The following is a 20,537-nucleotide window of genomic DNA, read 5'->3' on the forward strand; positions in this document are numbered from 1 at the left end:
CTTTAAACTATTTTGTTGAATTAAAGTTTATAGTAGTTAATATTTAGCAATTCTATAAGGCAAATTATTTGTCTAAGCAAATAATAACCCAATAATAATTTTACGTCTTTCCCTAATATTACTACTATTAATTGATATTAGTAAGTGGCTGTTATAAAATTGTATTGAGATCGTAGGAACAGATTGAGTACCGAATAGAAAGATTTTTTGCTCAACTTCCATTCATTTCTCATTTTTTTTATATAATCGCAATAAATTAAGTAAATTTCACGAATTTTGACCATTCATGAAGTTTTAATTACGAATAATATTAAAATTAGTGTCATCAAAATAAATTTAAAATACAACTAGAATAATAATTATGTTTTTATAATTATGAAAGCGTAGTATTGACATCTCTAAAAGACTTTTCCAATCATCTTTAAGACAAAATTACCCTGTTTATTTTTATTTTTCATTATTCGTATATATTTAAATACTAAATAATATTATATATATATAGTATTAAAATATATTTTACATAATATGACACCCTCGGTTATACATTCCCAACTGATTTCGTATGCATGCCTCAATACGCAGATAAACTTATGGTCGGCACAAGTGGGATATTATGTACCAATTTCTGAGTTACAGAATTCTCTCAGCCACATACATATATGAAATAATATACTTTATTATACTGCTCAGTTATCTACAGAAACTAGAACGCGTTATAGAGAATACCATCGAGGGTGTAACATATGGAGTAAGTATATTATAGCGTCTTCATAATACAAAAAATAAAGCCAATATTGATAAGAACTGTTGGCAACTTCTTAGTATTCATGTGACTTTTACCACATAACCATTGTCTTGTAATAATGTTACATAAATAATGAAATAATATTAACACTTTCAGATGAATGCTGATGGGGGACCGAACTAATGCACTTACTTTTTCTCTACTTAAGACTACAATATAATATAATGTAGTAATATATTAAAAAACGAGGCTTTTTTTTAATTTTCTAGAGAGGAAAAGGATTTATTTAGGGTGATTTTATAACAATAATCAATATACAATTCAACGTCAATTACTTCTACTTTTTTATAAAATATATTTCCAAAGTATATTAATTTTATGTTCATACTCGTAACTATCAAAACCAGCTTCTGCAAAGTAGTTAACTAGTTAGTATTAGACAAGAGTTTGGTTGCATAGATAGTCAGTTATATTTATCAGGTGTCATTAATTATTTTAAATCTTTCATCCAATTTAAGCATGAATTTACAATGATGTTAATGTAGTTTATATTTGTATTTAATTTTATTTGGTCAGTTGCATTTTTAAAAATAGTTATTAAAATTTTTGCTAAAAATCTATTAACAATCCTATAGTTGTTAGCAGTTTTTTTGTGATTATCACAAAATTGTTCGTGGAGGTAATGGACTGTGAAACCAAAAGCCTTATGTGGTTGTCTGATACTGTCTTATGAAACATGAAACAGTATTTTTTTTAAATATTCATATAAAAATAAAATACAATTATCTATATACTAGATAGAATTTAAGAAATTATTTTATATTTAGATATTTTTTGTACCTATATAGTGGAAAATGAAGGGAATGAAAACCTTTGAAGTAATAGGCTTGCTTTATAAGTATATTTACTGAAGATTTCACTTCATTTTCCAAGAGCCATTTTACGTAAACATTTAAATAAAATACACCCAAGTCCTTTTAAGATTGAACGATTAAAAAGAAGATAAAAACACAAAAGTTTTTGAAGGAACGTATTTTGAATTATCTTTGCAATATGCTCAAAAAGTTTGTCGTTCTGATAAATAGTGAAAACAAACAATTTATCTCGGGCTATTTAAAATGAAATTCGTATTCAACGGAAAAAGACAATTAGAGTCAGCTCCATAAAATCAGATCAAAAGTTTCCGTTTTCTATTACGCGGATAACATAAATAAGACAAGTACGAAATTAGATGAATTAAAAGCCTTCTGTCACACGGGAGACATTAAGGAAATTTAACAACACAATAATTTGACGATTTAAATTATTAAAATATATGATGTGTAAGATTTTTTAATATAATTAAATATTTTTTATCTATGTACGCAATGAGTTAATTGCTAGAATGTTTACAATTAATGTGTGCTGTAAACCTTTCTACTTTGTAACCTTGTCTAATTATTAGTCCACGCTACATCAATAAAAATTCATGATTTTATATATAATATCGTTCGTCATGTTTTTTAAAGAACCAAAATATTTTTCGTTCGATGTTGAATAAAATAAATACTTATGTCTCATAAAATTATTAAATAATTTAAATACATACCAGTCACTCAATTATTTTTTAAAGTTTATAACCACTGGATAAAATATTGATAATTTTGATTGATTTGGAAACAAAGTTTTTGTTAATAATATAATATTTGTGTTACGTGAGTCAATAGCTATTTTAGAATATATATACTTTTTCTTTAAAAAGATCAAATATAATCCATTAATTATTGAAAGGGCGTTTACGGAGTAGGCTCCGTTATAAAAACTATTACAAGAAAATAGACCGAACTGGTCTTGAATCCACATAATAAAACAGATGTAGGTTCAATCGTAATCAGCTTCACAAATTTAGGTAAAGGTTTCAGCTCAAACACTATATAATATATGCAAAAATATACTAATTATTTCGCATCTAAGGCATCATTTTAAATTATTAGAGTGAAATAAAGTATAATAGCTTTTTAAATTATGTTGTGATTTAATAAAAATATATAAAAATGTTATTCAATATGCGGTTATTTAAGTTGACAGCTATTTCGAAATAATTGTTTGTTAGTAACGTTTTTGTTAATTCCACAATATTTGAGTAAGTATTTTATTTTTTAATATGTATATTATGTTTTACCGCTCACCGTGACATTAAAATAAAATCTGTGCCGAGTGTAACGAAAAATGTTACCATTACTATTTTATTATAATTATTCACATCATCGCAACGACCACGGTGGCCTTGCAGTCTAAAGGCTGCAGTAATTGTAAAAAAATGAATTGAAGTTCTGTTGGAGTGAGTTCGAATCCAACTTCCGATAAATATTTCATATTATATTTTATTACTAATATAAATATGTATTTCTTAAATTATTAATTTATATTTTTAACCTTAGTAAGATAAATATACAATAAAATATACGTTAATAAGTGAAGACTAGAGTAAAAAACAAACTGACGATATAAAATATTCTTCTATTTATAAAATATATAAAATTGTGTATGGTTTAATGGCATAATTAATTTTAGATATTTAATAAATAAATAAATATTTTTTTGACTATTATCTAATATGATAAAAGGTAACAAACACTATCTACATCAGTGGTCGGTAACCTTTTGAGAGACTGGGTAAAAACATATTTGGTTAGTGGGTCAGAAGTGCGTTTGAATGTGGATATGTGTCTTCAATCACTCTTAGACAAATACATGTTCCAATGTACTTCCGTGTAGCGGAGGTACTCAGCATCAGGCTACTGATGCATTTATATATTATGTTTGCTTGTAGATTTATTTATTAGTAAAATTACCGTAATCATTTCAAATGAACCAGTGCAATAAATCCTTGAATAATTTTAATTAATTTATAATAAAAAATACACAATTAATGTATATATCTTTTTTATGAAATATTAATTTACTCCTTTATATTTAAGGTATTTATTTTAAATTAAAAAATGTTGTATTTTTTTCTGTACAAGTAAGTTCTGGAATGTTTTTACCGTTTATTATGACAAATAATTTGTTTACAAATTACTAAATAAGGCTTGAATCGTAACGTAAATTGTTTTTAAAAACCTTACAGTAAAATTAAACGAATTTTTAACTACAGCACAGAACAGATTAATGCACGAATGATAAATTTCCCTTATTATCCCTCTGCTGAAATAAAACGTAACTTTAATGCTCGTCATATTTCAACTCAACAGCCCAAAATATACGCTAGTTGAAATAAGAACGCCGTTTCATTAAAATTAATGGTTCGTCCATTCTCATTCAAATGCTCCTATCTTAGCTGCGATTATTATCCCCCGGAAAAGAATGTTATCGCAAATTCGCGTTGAATTATTCGGACGTTTTACTTATGAGGTTAAATCTACAAATACATATAAATGAACCGCCTAGAAAAGTCTTTAACCCGACGCAATCCTTTTTCTAGCAAAAGGGATGGGACCCCCTAAAAGATATAATCGCACACAATTCCTTGAGTGCTTTTAGCTGAAACACTAGTATTTGTAGAAAAATATTGTTAGTCGGTTTTGGGTTACTCTATATTTATTTTGTGTTTACTTTGAAAGAGAAGGCCATAAAGTTTCCCATAAACTATCGCCATTATTAACACAAATATTCAGATAACAGACCATTTATACACTCGATACGCTTACTAAAAAAAACTACACATTACAACATTTACAATAAACATAATATGCCGGATAAATTTCAATTAATTATTTTGGCAAAGAGAAGTTTTATTATTCTTATAGAAATATATTATTTTCTCTTAATTTTTTTAGTATAATATGAAAACAACTGATTCCTTGAATTAATACAAATATTCATTCATAATATACTTAAATCAATCATTACGTAGGTATTATATGTTTATGATAAAGAAAATAAACGTGTATCTTAAGATCATGGCAATAACATTAAGTAGAGTTATCTATCATAAATTAGTATAATATCATATTATAGTATAATATATTAGTATTATATCTCCTGAGCCCGGGCCCTTAGGCTAGAGCCCTGTCAGCCATCGCTTTGTGGGGACCATGATCATAATGTTTCTTTTTTTAAATAACTGCAAAATGTATATTACATAAACCCATAGATATAGGTTTGAAATATTGGTACTGTTCTGTTATCAGGAATACAGCGGAAAACAGATTTTAAAAATACCCGATATACTGGATTATTTGTTAGTTTGGATTAGTTTAGGTTAGGTTAGGTTGGGTTAGGTTGGGTTAGGTTAGGTTAGGTTAGGTTAGGTTTGGTAAGGTTAACCTAACAAATAATCCAGTTTATCGGCTATTTTTAAAGTGTATTTTCCGCTGTATTCCTGATAACCGAACAGTACCGAAATATTTAATACAATCCTAATTTTACTTATATACAAATGGTATTATAATTTTCTTCACTATCGTTACAAATCTGTTTACTGGAATCCAGGTGGGAACAGCGCCTATTTTCATAGCCGATTTTGGCAAAAATCGTGAATTCAAGAATGATAACCTAAACTAACAAATTTAATAATCCAGAATATCTAAAACAGAACCAAAAAAAAATTATAAATATATCTGATTATTCAAAAATATTACTGATAATACGTGAAAAAATCTTTTGCACGGTACTCTAGGTCTAGACGTAGAAAAAATATGATTTATTCTTACCTATAGCATCTTGAACAGTCGCGACAGTGTTGCACGTCAAGAACTTGGAGTAAAAGTTCACCATCACCAGACCCCGGTTTGCAGCCACCCTCTTTAGCATATTGTCAGGGACGTTACGCGAAGAATTGCAGATGGCATGCGCCGATGAGTGGGAGAATATCACAGGTGCCTTGGAAACAGCGATGGCGTCCTTCATCGTCTTTATGGAGACGTGTGAGAGATCCACGATGATCCCCAGGCGATTCATCTCTTTGACGATCAGCTGGAAAATGTAAATTTCATCTGTTGGAATAACATTTATTTGCAGCGTTATATGAAGGACAATTTTCTTTTGAAATATGATATGACAGACGGTGAAAAAATTGTTTCAAAAAGAATATTTATATATTATACTTTTTTTTAAAACATTTTTTTATTACTTAATAATATATATTATTATCCAGTGTGTAGATAAGTTAAAACGATTGTTAGAGTTTATTAATAATCTATTATTAGGTTTCATAATGTATGTTAATGGTATTGAAATTTTATATTAATCTTGATATTGAACTTAAAACATCATCAATTCGTTTGTAAAAATATATTTTATATTACAAATTAAATAAATTATTATAATACTAACAATCTTTAATTAATAAATATATTTGTATTTTAAAATAAAATTATACAGTATATAGGTTTAAAAATACAAATGTACCAATTTGTATGGTAATTACATTAAATTTTGAATGATGATAATATTATACTGCAGTCTGCAATTTAGAAGAAATCTTTATTTAGCTACGTATTTTTTTCAACTTATACGAGGTATAAATGAGAACTCTGCCATTATGGGCAGTGTTGACCTGTGTGTCCCTGATAACTATCTTAGAAATAGAGACCATCAGTTGTTTATTGTCCCTAGGTGCAGAACCAACCTGTCACTGGCAATGCCAATTGGGAGGGCGATAGCTATGTTCAACGAAATTGCTTTGGGTGTTGATATATTCCACCTACGTGAGAACGAGTTTAGGTGGACGTTGTTTTATAAATTCTTAAAATAGGGTCTTCTTAACTCATCCGGTGTACTTCCTTGTACCTATCTAACTTATATACTCATCTATCTCTTTTTTTATGTAATACTGTCATTTGTATATATCTTTGTTTCTAAATGTCATGTTCTGAACGTCTTAAACTTATAATTTGTAATGTCCACAATATGTTAAAAAAAAATTGAAATTGAAATAAATTGAATTATTATTTCCAAATTACAATGTTTAAATGAGTCTTCGAGTCGCAGCAACCAATCTGGATTCAAAACATTCGATGGATATTTTTAGAACCCGTTTTTTTATAAATTACGTGATATTTCTTTGCAAATTTACGTAACTATCATCATTGTATCATATCAATAAATATTATAAAATAATATTATATTTATTGACGCAGTCATAGTAGATGATAAACGTATTCTGTGATTTTTTTTGTTAAATAGAAAAATTCTCCAACGCGGATTTTGTGACTCAACATCTCAAATACTTTACACTAACATAAATTAATTACAAAATTATGTTTGTTTTATATAACATTGCAATTAGTTGTTTTTTAAACGTGGTTGAACAATCTTATTGTATCTTTTTTATTACTGTTGCAATAAAATTACTTAATAAGAAGGTAATTGTAATAAAATGTGTGCCCTAAAAGGGCCTAGTAGGTTCAAATACACTAAATAGAATATAAAGGGAAAAACAAAATAAAGAACACGATTACTCATTATCTTTCCATTTCCGCTACAGGTATAAAGATGTTTTTTTACATACATACAAAGACACGCACTTAAATATATAATTTATTCATCTGTTTTGCTACATAAATATAAGGTTTCTTGATAACTATATATTTTACGCATATTTATGTTTAATAGATAAGAAAAACATTGTTGATTGGTTAGCAAATAAGCTGTAAAATATAAAATAATACAGAAAAGGTGCTTCGTATAACAATGAAATCGCAAAAAATATTCTATATTTATTTTTAATGGTTAAAATCAACGTAGAATACAGTAAGCTAAAAGGATACCAATGGAGTATTTGCTTTAATACATTCAACTCGTGGCTAAAGGGTGAAATATAAAATTAAATTACATTTATGAAATGATTCTGAAAACTTCTTTTATTAACATAACATGAATAATACAATTCAGGTTTCTTTGTATTTTTAAAGCAATTCAGATCACGAACTTAATTTTGCTCAAACTAATAATAAAATTCTGTTACTTAAATTATTACTAATAATAATAAGAAAACTTTGCAGACATGTGGTTTTATGTAGCTACGCCAAATATATAAAATGTAAATGCCTATTTTCTCCATAATTGAAGCCAATATGTTTATTAACTCTTAATTAACTTCTTATACGGAATTGTTCTAGGCCATTTGCACAACCAATTAACCCATTACTCTAGATTAAAAGTAATTGAAAATACAATATATAATATACTAGCTATCTAGTGCTACTGTCTATATGAAGAAATGTGATATAGTGTGGGACTTTCTATTTGGAAGTAATTTTAATATTAGATACAACTAGAGTATTATATGGCGATAATAAAACAGAAACAAACTGTGTTAAAAAACAAAAAAAGTGGATAATTTGTAAATATATCAACATAATTTAGCTTCCTTACTTCATTCCAGTGCGTAATAAAATTGAGAGAAAGAAACATTCATTTGTTTTGAATTTATATCATTAAGTATTGAATATAAAATGCATATATTTCAAAATTGAATTTTGACTTAACAAAAAGATGTTACAATATAAAAATATCTCCTCATTTCTATTATGCTATGTGTACTTATAAGATGGTCACTAATATTTATGATCACATGTATTATTATTTTTTTATTATTATTCATCATAGACTATTGATGTATTAAAGTCAGTGTTAATTCCCCAGTTATCTTTAAAACAACATTTTGATTTATGTAGTGAGTATTTTTCAATATAACTAGCGTAGTGAAAGACATGTTCCTGAAATGAATAAATGTAATTTAATAGACTGAACGATATAAGTATATAGCCTTCACCACAGTAATTGCAAGCGTAGCAAAAAATATTTATTTATTGCTGATGTATGTACTGAAAAAATTAAAATAAATAAATAACACGATTATAAATAGTAAATACCCCGAAAATGTTTTTAACCATGAGACGTGAAGTTAGTCTTTTTTATTTTGAGTGTGTACGCCTAACAACAAAAGAAAGATTACTTTCCCCTTCGCAGTGATTTATTATTATTTTTTCGAGATGCATGTGGAACGTGTTGAAAATTAGTTCGTCCTTAGAGAGTGGAGTGCTTTGGAAGCACGTGTCGTAGGAATTGTGAATGGTCATATATATGCGATATATTAAATCGAAAAGGACGTACGTGCTCTGCTCAATATTAAACGAAATACACATGGAGTGCCTATTTAATATTTCTATTCCCGCATGACCACAGTCGAGAAACAATCCATAGATGTTAGTTATATTTTCATTAGTTTGTTAGAAATAACATGTTTCTACTCCTAATAAAACTGGTAAGTAAAATTTGTATAAAATAGTGAAAGAATAATTTAAGAGAATGTGGCCAACTATTGAAATTGTAATAAAATACTTAAATAGAGTAAGTATCCCATTGAACCTTTTTTTATTACCAATCTTCACAAAAAATAATTATTTTGTAGTGAACATTATCAAATGTGAAGTATTCAACCATTGTGTGCTACCAGTACTCATATATACTTAAAAACATGGACTCTTAATGTAAGAGAAATATAAACAATACAATTAGCCTAACGTGGCATGATAAGATGAATGTAATGCATAACGACTACAAAATAAATAAATTTATAAGGAAGCAAACACGATTTCTCAATGTGATAGAGGTCGCTAAGTAGATGAAATGGCAATGGAGTGGACAACCACTGGAATAATGCTGTTATACAGTGGTACACAAGGAATATTAAACGATCACCGCCCTTAACAACAACTGATTTTATAAATATTATATTGTTCAAAGTTTTTTAATTATGTTTTAGTTATGTCAATCTGGATGAAACAAGTAGTAGGTTAAAATTATAAATTAACTGTGGAAAAGTACAAAAAAAATACAACTTTAACAAATTATCAAAGTATTTTTTTTTATTCCAATTAGGTATATTTTAATTGATGTAAATTTACTTATTTTAAGCATTCATTTTGATCTTATAAGATATTGAACTCTGTTATTTCACTTACCATATTATCACATGAAAAGTTAGTTAAATCATTGAGAAAATTGGCTTTTTGCAGAAATTCTTAGAAGTGACACTATTTGATTGATAACGTACTAAGTTCCAAATAGGAAACTAATATGGAAAAGTAAGCGTGACTTCGTAACTATAAATTATATTATATAAGACAGGTAATAACTTTTCATAAAATACTTACGTTTTTATTAATAATAGTAAAGTTAATAATGTATTATCTGTTTGGCATTGCTCCATATGTGTGCAAACGTCGCGTGGTGTGCGACTTGCTATTTAATAGTGATTTTAATATTTCATAAAAGCAGAACATTATAATCATACTGCCCATTCCACATCAGTGTGCAATGCTACATTATTTTATTTAAAATGTATATCACAATTGTAAAATGCGGCGCGATAAAAATGTATAGAATATTATTGCAAGTCATTGTAAAATACGCACAAAATAGTCCGTCGTTTAAAAAGTCAGAATAAAAGATATACTCTCAACTATATGTATGAGATGAACTCCTCAGTTATTTTCCCAAGTCACTTGGGAGGGGGTGAGGGTAATATCTTGGAAAACTCATCATAGGCAACGTAAGTGGCATAAAGGAAGAGAAAGAATTCTTGTATGTTAAACTGCTCAATTCGTGAATGTGACAGGATTTTTATCGGTGTCGGCAATCATTTAAGTTCTACGTCAGGAGCTCATGAATTGTACGAAAAGTAGTAATTATTCATGAAGATAATAATCCTCAGTAATGAGGCAATTTAATAAAAATAAATCGTACTGATTTAATTAATATCGTTTTTTTGTCATTAAACTTTCCAGGTGCACAGAATAAATCCCAGAACACTCGTCCAATATAGGTGTAAGTAGGATACTTTGAAAATATACGTTATACTAAAAAACCATTTTGAATATTATTTACATCTGATTTTGAAATCATTTTTGTGCTCTGTCATTTTGCCTTATTGTGTCGTCGCCCTCCACGGTATTGTAGACACGTGTACACGTGGACGTGCCCTCAGAGGTATCGAGCAAAATTTTGACAAATGTTACAGAAAAAATGCGTAGGAAATCGAAAAGCCACATACACGTATATTTCCTTATACCCGCCATGTTAGTAATGATTTCAATATGTCCATGTATAAACTCACACAGTATAATATGATATTGTTTCCCAACCTTTTACATATGACGGAATACTAACATAATTTTCGCGGGGCACTGAAAGGAGTTTTTATTTTTTTATTTATTTATTTTTAAGCATTTACACATTTTTGCAGATTTTATTTGAAAAATGGCCAGATGATTTTTTTTTTTAATAATGTTGTTTTGTAATAGTATAACATACTTATATTATTCAATGTCATATTAAAACCTAACGATAATAATTATGCAAACTTGCATGTCGCCAGATTTCATATAATATTATGTTCCATGACATCTAATACTGGGTAGGTACCTACTATAACAACTAATGCTAATAATTATCTTCAGTGTATTTTTTATTAAAGAATATGTTCATCATTGGCAATTAACAAAATTATTTGCTTTTGTGCTACTATATCGTTTTATACATTATTGTCATATTTATTTTTATATATTTCAAGTTTACTTTTCATATATATTTATATAATATATTTATTCTGTATTTATTTCAATTAGTTTACTTCATTTATTTCTTTAATTATTAATGGCCATAATTAGATATTTTGTAGTTTTCTTGTGTTATTTTATTGTTTCGTATTTTGTGTGATTTTTGGGGGTCAATTTCATGATTATGCTATCTGCACAGAGCTCTAAGAATTCATCACTTCTTCTCTAGTATTTGGCAGTAGTTAGACATGTCGCATTGTTCAATATGACATGTTGTCATCTTTTTTAGTCATTTATACTCCGTATTATGATGCATTTCCTAACTGTTATGAAATAATACTGTTTTAATAAATAAATAAATAAAATAATAATAGATAGTTCTATTGAACAAAACAATATTACAATAAAGTTATTCATCGGTGATTAATTCTTTAAAAAACATATATTTGCACTTGTTTGAGACACCACAGGTAATTTCTTCTTCGTCTATGCTTTAAAAAGCTGCTCACGATTCCTGATAAAAAATGTTTAAAATTACCTTTTTGAATTCTTAATTCAACTAACCATTGATGTATGCAACAAAATCTTGTACCTTACAATCGTTGGCAATATTCTAGTTCAGAAGCTCTGGTATACGCACAAAATATAATCTAATAGAAGAAAGGAGTAGTTTCATCAAAAAAAAAATTAAGTGAAAATATAAAATAAATAATATCTATCAATCATCACAGCAATATTGTATTATTGTACCTACGGCTACAAACAATGAATCTTAGTTAAAATGTTTTCCTTGGATTAGATTCTGGATTAGTTTTCTTTGAGTGTTGTTGGATGTAAGAATGTATAGTTACCAATTAACCTACTACATATTATTGTGTAGAACTACCTTCATGAATTGGTTTTTATTTGGTATGGCTAGTTGGTTATTTATTTACTTACTTTATTTAATGGAATATATACAATAATCATATAAATATAATGAAATGATGTAGGCTATTTACATTGTCATATTTATCTAAAATTATTGTTATCATACCGATGTATGTATTTTATAAAATGCGAATATAAATAAAATTCTCAAAGAAATCACTTATTTAGATTGCAGTCCATTATTTTCATTTTTCGAATAAGTTATTTTATTCTTTCTTTTTCTGTATCCAGATAATCTTAAAATCATCGTTGAATATGGATCATTTTTCCCATCTGCGACTTACACAAAGAAAATTTGTGTTCTTTTACATTCGGACAGTATATTATATATATATATATATATATATATATATTGTGATGTCAAAATAATGATGCAATAAGACCCATACCATAGCATTGATTACAGATACGATTTTATTCGATAAATTAATGATAATTATGGTATTTTTAAAAACAAAGTAGACATATTATTTGGTGCTTCTTAACTGACATACCATTTACTATATTATTAATATAAATGAATAAAATAAATATTCAGTCATTTTGGAGTTGTCATTTTGGACAATGGTTCAAAAAATTAAAACATAAAATATTATTATTACACTATAAATAAGTAAACGATAGTACGGCGGCATTATACGGCGAGCGAGGAGGTCTTTTCTCATCGAGAATTGGCCGTAGTAGGGATCACGCACACTCTAGTGCACGCCAACCAAGGTCTTGGGAAGTTGCTCCTGGGACACTTTCGGCACAAATTTGAACAGCGCCTATCGTTCGTTACGCCACGGTATACGCCTGCATAACGGGTGTGGAGATGTGGCGGGTAGTGGAGGGAAAAGCAAGTATTTAAAAAAAAACATTAAATCCGGAAATATACTTACACAAAATTGTGTTTTTAATGTAATGATTGTGGAACTGTTTTTATTAACCAATGACATTATTAAATGGACAACTCACTTCATACCGGCGCGCGCGAGAAATCGTGAATGAAAGTCATTCACAGATGTATAGGTAGATGTCACGTGACCATATGACGTATCCATTTCCATTATGCGATACAAGCTTCGAGAATTTATAGTAATATAACCTTTATTGTAATGGCGTATTAGTGTCATGACTCATTGCGTTAGAAACAGATCCTCGGTTACTTACGACTTCTCGGAGATTAGACGCATATCAGGTGACTGTCCAATGGTTTCTGTCATTCAATTGCATTGAATAAACATTATCTTAAAATGGCATTTTATAAATAATAAATAATACTAACACATGAAAAGTGATATCCCATCTTTCTTGGAGTGTTTAGTAGATTTTTTTTACAATTTTTAACTAGGCACATTGGCATTTTGTAACACAATAATAACGGTGGATTCAAAACCTGACAGTCAGAAATTTTGTATGGGCAGACCCAGCGGTGTCGCCAGACCGCTTGCAAGCAGAATGTTCATTTGAGCGTAGGATACCGATATTAAAATATGAATTTCGCCATCCGGCAGACCCGACACAAAGTGAGTGTCATTTTATTTTCTAGATGCTTCGTCCATATTAATGTCATTGTTATTAACATATTATATTTTAACAACATATCTACGTATATAGTGATAACTAAAAATTCATTAAAACTGTTTCATACTATACAACAGTTTAAGTAGCTATGTAAGAAAGATGTGTTAATTGTAAATGAAATTTCATTGCATCTTTTTCATTATATTAAGAAAATATAAAAAATATACTTCGGTATAAAAAAATGTTTCAATATATAAGTAATGAATTACACTTTTCAATAATAATACGTTGTATTTATTACATCCATGCTTTTATTATATTATAAATGCATTTGTGTCCTTAATAATATTACCTACATATTAATAAATAACCTTCATACTATACAAAATATAATGCTTTTTTTTTGTATTCCTTTTTATTATAAAATAACTCTATTAATTTGTAATTTGATTCATTTCTATACGTAAAAAGTAAAGGCACTTTTTTATAAAACGTGTACTTTTTATTCTATAATATGTAAAGCAAATTTATTTCCCGAAAGCAAGTTACAAAACATACGCAAACATTATGTAGGTACTGTAGTTGAAAATATACACTGAAAGTATTTTTTTTATAAAAACAAAAACATCTTTTCATGGATGGAATTACGACATGTCTCTACATAGCCAACGAAATTATAAATCTTAAATTCTTACATACTTCAAACCTATGTTCACGCTGTTTTACATAATATAATTAGTACATAGTTTATTTAGGTATTTCGTTTTTTATTATAGCTTAGTAACATAATTATTAAATTATTATAAATAATTAAACAATAAGTAAACGTGCGGTGTAAGTACAATTTACGAATTCGATCATGCGTTTTTTTGATTCGCTGTATTTATACTTGATTCAGGCATTGGTAACGAACTTGTTGAAATGCGTCAGCTAGTCTATAACCATTAATTATTGTTAAAACATCACCATTGGCTGATGGTAAAACAAAACGAATTAATAAAAGAGAGTAACCATCATACAGTGTTATTAATGGAAGAATAATAATACTCGTTTTACATACCGAATAATTTAATAATTGAAAAGTAAATTTTATTATTATCAAATAATGAAGTAACAAGATAAAAATGATATTGCCTAACGATTACTAAAATTTGATGGTTAAATCAGATATCGTAATTGTTATAAATAAAATATAGGAAATTCCTACTGTTTCAATCGTAATCCCAGAATTTTTGATGAACAATATCGAATCATTAGTATTCAATTTGAATTATAATGTTATATTTAAAAATTTAATCATTAATTAGATGTACTACTAGTTTATCAAAGTCATTGAAATGCCACTCAACATATTAAGTGTTTTATTAAAATTCTTTCCAAGTAGGTAAATCTAATGCTTCAAATACTTTATCATCACGTTATGTGCTGCCACGTGCCATCGACTAATTTGGTCTACGGTTTCGTCATTTTGCAGAATATTTTGAATGATCACTACCACTATAAATTCAATGATAGGGAGTGCCAAATCTAATGCATTAGTATTTTGAATTATTATGCATTATTCATGCTAACTTCAATTAATTTTAATAGTTTCTATGTATTCGTACGTTAAAATAATTTACGATATTGCATCCACAGATAATATTTTGAACAGAAGCCAACCAGGTGACCATATGTTGTAATAGACTCAAACAGCAGAAATAGATAATAGTTTAATAGAAAATCAACAGAGAAAACCACTAAAAACAAAGAAAGACTAAAATGCGTAGGAAAAAAACCTTCACTGTACTAGTGCGGTTCATGATGAAGCACGATACGCTTGAGGTGACCTCATTGTTGTTATGGCGATTTTGGCAGATTTCGCTAACTGAAAATGTTCATTTTAAGGTCCATAATGTTCTACGGGATGGGACCATCAGACTGATAACATTTTAAATACCAAGAAAAACGACGTTATACCTTTTTCCCCATAGCAGCAGCTTAGGCCATCCTCCCACGGCGCAACTGAAATCTGATGGAACTGGTTTGTGAAGGAACTCATAAACTGACCAATGTAATGCTTCGCACATGGCGCTACTGAAACCCAGTTGAAATAATAATCACATAACCTCAAACTAACAAACTGCATTGTCAGCTGTGTTGTGCAAAAACTGACAATACGCGCGCTGCAACGTGATTATAATCTATTTGAAGTATTACTGTCAATAACACAGTCAAGCAAAATCGTGTAGATAATTATTTGAGAAAGCCTAATTTGGTGAGTTGTAACTCTATAAGGTAAGTTGAAATTTTAATGATAGTCACATTATTTTCCCTGCCGTTAGAATGATATACAGCAATTCCACCAATTCTGATGTCAGACCGTTTGAATTTCATTACTAGCGGTAGCAAACATTTCGCATGCAGAAAACTTATATAAGTGTTAGGCACGTGCGGAAATTCTACTTGCACGTGATAGAACTACCTACGGTAGAATATCAACCGGGACGACACGAAACGTCCAAAAAAAATAAAGTGCATCGATGAGACGTAGCTTCTGGTAAATATGGAAAAGTCCCTTAGACTCTGGGTGCATATTTCTTTTCGATGAAAAACCTGACAAAAAGAAAAGCTAAAACAAGTTTCTAATACAGGCTTGTCCAATATACGGGAGAAAAGCTGTTCGCATTTTTTTTGTTTTTTAGAAGGTAGAGCAAAAAAAAATCTTTGGAGAAAAGGTGCTTGCTCGAATCAACATTTTTTTTTGTTTCTTCGCTCCTAAGTATAAAAATCTACGCCACCCCTGCACTACACAAATAAATTTAGATATTATGCCTACTTTCTCTCTATTTTTCAAACACATTTAGGAGCGAAGTATAGTACTCGTATAATATTTTTTGTCTGCCCTATTTTATCGAAGAGATCTGTTACATGTACACAAGTAAAAATAAAGATTAAGAATCCTGTTTAATTTCGGGCTCTTGTCATTATTATCAAACCAGTTTTTTACATATCCATTGAATTCTCATCTTAGACCACTTGTATCATTTTTTCTTGAGCTTTTAGATCATTTTTCATGTAAACCATAACAGACGTTATCATTAGCATGTGTTTATATAGTAAATACCAAGCGGTTTCTCGATCTGTAATTTCAACTATATTATCATTCATATTCCTAGAAATTCCAACGATGTCGAATTTAGAATATTTGAAGAATGTGTTCACCTCATTCAAACCATAGAAAATAACTAGTGTGCCATTAATCCACAACATGCAATGTAGACTTTAGTAATTTCTTTGATCGATATACCGTGAGAGTGACAAAGAGATCGCAGAGTGTAGTTCTCACTAAATATTTTCACAACAAAAATATTATTACTTATAATGAAGAGAAATATTAAGTAAGTATGCTAGTTATATAATTTTATTCAAATTAAGTTTGGCAAATATTTCATCCAGTTCCTTGGATGCCTCATGTGTTTCGAAAACAGTGACCGCGTTATTTCTTGATTATTATTTTTTCATATTCGCTTCGTTCTGTCGGTCAACCGACGATCAATCTCTGCCACCGCCTTCGAATTAGAGAGTCCCCAGGGTTGAAATGTCTCGAAACCCAGGAGACAGTATATGAATTATAGCCATAGGCAGTCATAGTCAAGAGAGCTGCTTAACTCGATGAATTTATGTATATAAAAAAATATAATATTATATCATTACTAGCTGACCCGGCAAACGTTGTTCTGCCATATAAATTATTTATAGTGAATATTTTGGTTGTTAAATAAAAAATAACGAATGTATCGCAAGTGTGTGGGGATGGGATCTATGACAGAAAGAGGAATAGAGCGCTGTAGACGATGACCGCCGATAAAAACAAAAAAAACATCAACTATTCATTTTCTCAATTCAAAATGAGTAATGATGTTCATAATGAATGAATTACCTGTGACAGGATCTCGTTGTTTAATGTTTATGCAATATCCGTCTTGTCCCTTCCAGAAAATTAGCGGATATTGGAGAGCGTCGTATGAACAGTGTGTGTCAGCGATGAACTCCAAATTATTGTTTCATCTTCGAATAACGATTTTTCGCGTCGATGTGCGGTCGCCAACCATGATTCCAGCAATGTCGTCAACAACAGGCACACGTGCTCTCCAGCTGATGTTTTATCGGGATTGATGACAATAGCGTGATTGTCACTTTGCAATTCGTGCATGTGTGCTTTGAAGGATTTCAATAATTCATTGTGCTCATTCAACAGGGCGTCCAGTTCGCCGACGATGCGCCTGGCATTAGGCAAATTGAGGCTATTGTAGCCGCAACGTGCATCCAGATGATTGATGTCCTCACCGCCCATGAAGTAGATTTGTAAAAATTTATGTGGTTTGTTTGGCATTGGCAGCAATGAGCCTACTTTGAGGTATACTTGGCCTTTGATTTTGAACGTAGAATGGAATTGTTGACCATTTGCCGCAGTATTGTGAACTATTTCTGTTGCTCCGGACGAAGTCATTTGGAAGCATAAATTGAATGCGCGAATGGACTTCAGGAACAGGTTTGAATCTGGAACCGTGCCGATGAGCAAGCCGTTCAATGGTTCTAGTGGTATCTCAATTCCTGGTAGTTGCACTTTTCCTGATGCGCAACATATCCCTGCTGACTCATGTTTGAATTTGAGCGCATGACAGTGAGGACATTCTTTGTCCATAGCACCAATCAGCACTTTCGGATGAGCGGAATATTCAATATCTGGCTCGTACTCGAATGCGAGACGAAGAAATGAAGCGGATATAAATGTTCGATGTACTTGTTGGCGTTGTCGGTCATTTGCTCTGCGTGTGTTAACTACGAACCGGTGCGCTTGGCTCCGTTCCAATTGTCGTTGTTGATTTCGTTCAGCTCATGCCTCCTGTGATTGAGATGCACGCAATTGCGACATGCTTACACGCACATTTTTGTTATCTTGTTGGATTTGTTCGTCTGTTCTTTCTGCTCTACTATTTCGCAAGTTTGTTGCTTTATTCGTTTGACGGCCCAAATGGCCCCCCCTTGCGTCTTGATGGCATTGTGACTTTGATACACGCACATAAAAATAGATAAATTAAAATAAATCGTACAAAATTTTGCATGCACTGCGTTGTGATATGCCGAATGAAATGTCAAAATGACGCGACGCTTCTCTTGAATTTTTCTTGGACGTAACGCCATCTGTCATTCAACAACATAAATAATTTCGTTCTGTTTGAAATACGAACCACGGTTAAATTTGTTCATACAAAAATAATATAATCGCGATTAAAAAATGGGAGTAGGAGAGCGAAAATTTGGAGTTAAATGTATTTTTTTATGACAAATAATAAAAAAAATACAAAAAAAAAATTGTCAAAAAAATAAAAGAAAAATTTTCTGGATAGAGATACCCTAATCACCTAGCGGTATGATATATACTTGTTGACCTATTCTCATACCTAACAAATATACATAAAAAAAATCATAAAAATCGGTCGAGCCATTTCGGAGGAGTTCGACCACAAACATCGTGACACGAGATTTATATATATATAGAGATTATCTTAATTGTACTAATTTAACTATCACTACACTTCATCAAAATTACACAGTATAATTGAACATTTTCTAGAATATAGTTAAAGGTCCCATTAGATCGATTGGATGTGAGATTAGGTCAGCTGTAACCAAATCGATACCTGTGTAATATTAAGATAGGGTAGCAAAATTGAATCAAACCTTTCCAAATGCGGTGAGTCCACCGTGCTCTAGTTTGGTTCGTGAGTCCGCCAGCGCGCACTCCGCCCAGGGTGTGTTGCAGGTCGACGTGAGGGTGAGGTACCGCACACCGACCCTGTAGAGGGTCCTCAGGACCCCGAGTGACCCTCCGAGCGCGTGACCGCCCTCCACGCCTACGAGCGAGCACATGCGTTGGCTGGCATGAGCCTCTCGTATGTCTAAATTAAAAATACATAAAGTAATTTTAATATTTTTACCATTATGAATTTCATTATAAATATTACATAAATTTTTAATACCATTCTATATTCTGCTATAATATTTTAAATATAAAATCATACCTCAAAATGTAAATATATGTGTATCAATATAAACTATTTCTTTTATTCAACAAATAATTCTCAAGATTCGAGAATGTAACACTTCAGTTATATACTAACTAGAAAAACTATTTTTTTCTGTTTTATACAACAGCTGATAGGACTTTAACCTGTAACCACTAGATTTGCGCCAATGTGCTTTACCAATTAAACTACGTGTATTTAACTAGAAGTTCTTACATGAAATGTATATCAAATTGCGCTCATGCTGGCTATCGAGTTTTGTGTTTTAAATCAAGGTATCAATTATGAGCCCTAATTATTAACTGATGCCTGGATCACTCCACATTTTATTTAAAACGTACATGCACTTGCTAATATTTTTGATAAACATTTTTCTAGTAGGTATATATCTGATGTATTTTTTTAATTATGTATATTCAGTGTATCAATATAGTTATTGTATTTTTTTTAAATAATTTAAAATATGAAATAAAGAAAAGATTTTTTCAAAAGATTCGGCGTTTACTTGATGCTAATTCATAATAATTTATAAAATGAGTTGATCGGATTGATTGACGATACGTGTTTAATTCACATATTGAGATTTTTTGAAGAAGTTGTTGCTACCTGATAAAAACTCACAATGTGAACAAAACGCGTCCCACAAAGCAATCTTTATAGGTGGTAAATAGTACCTAAGTGATAAACTTGTTTCATAAATTATTATAAAATCATTTTCAACTACGTAGATACTATTTT

General features: G+C 29.9%; 1 protein-coding gene across 1 annotated transcript in view; it reads right to left on the reverse strand.

Moving 5' to 3' along the window:
* The window catches only part of LOC147066098 (uncharacterized), a 173,237-nt gene that overhangs the window by 16,604 nt on the left and 136,096 nt on the right, over positions 1 to 20,537 (reverse strand). Inside the window, exons 6-7 of the mRNA XM_085955724.1 lie at positions 19,456 to 19,673; positions 5,440 to 5,701 (exon numbers count right to left, since the gene is read on the reverse strand). Coding sequence (XP_085811850.1) covers positions 5,440 to 5,701; positions 19,456 to 19,673 — 480 coding nt within the window. The remainder of the gene's footprint in view (positions 1 to 5,439; positions 5,702 to 19,455; positions 19,674 to 20,537) is intronic.

The sequence above is a fragment of the Rhyacophila brunnea genome, unplaced genomic scaffold, assembly GCF_057557595.1.
Source record: "Rhyacophila brunnea isolate RB1 unplaced genomic scaffold, BYU_Rbru_1.0 scaffold_5, whole genome shotgun sequence".
Lineage (NCBI taxonomy): Eukaryota > Metazoa > Arthropoda > Insecta > Trichoptera > Rhyacophilidae > Rhyacophila > Rhyacophila brunnea.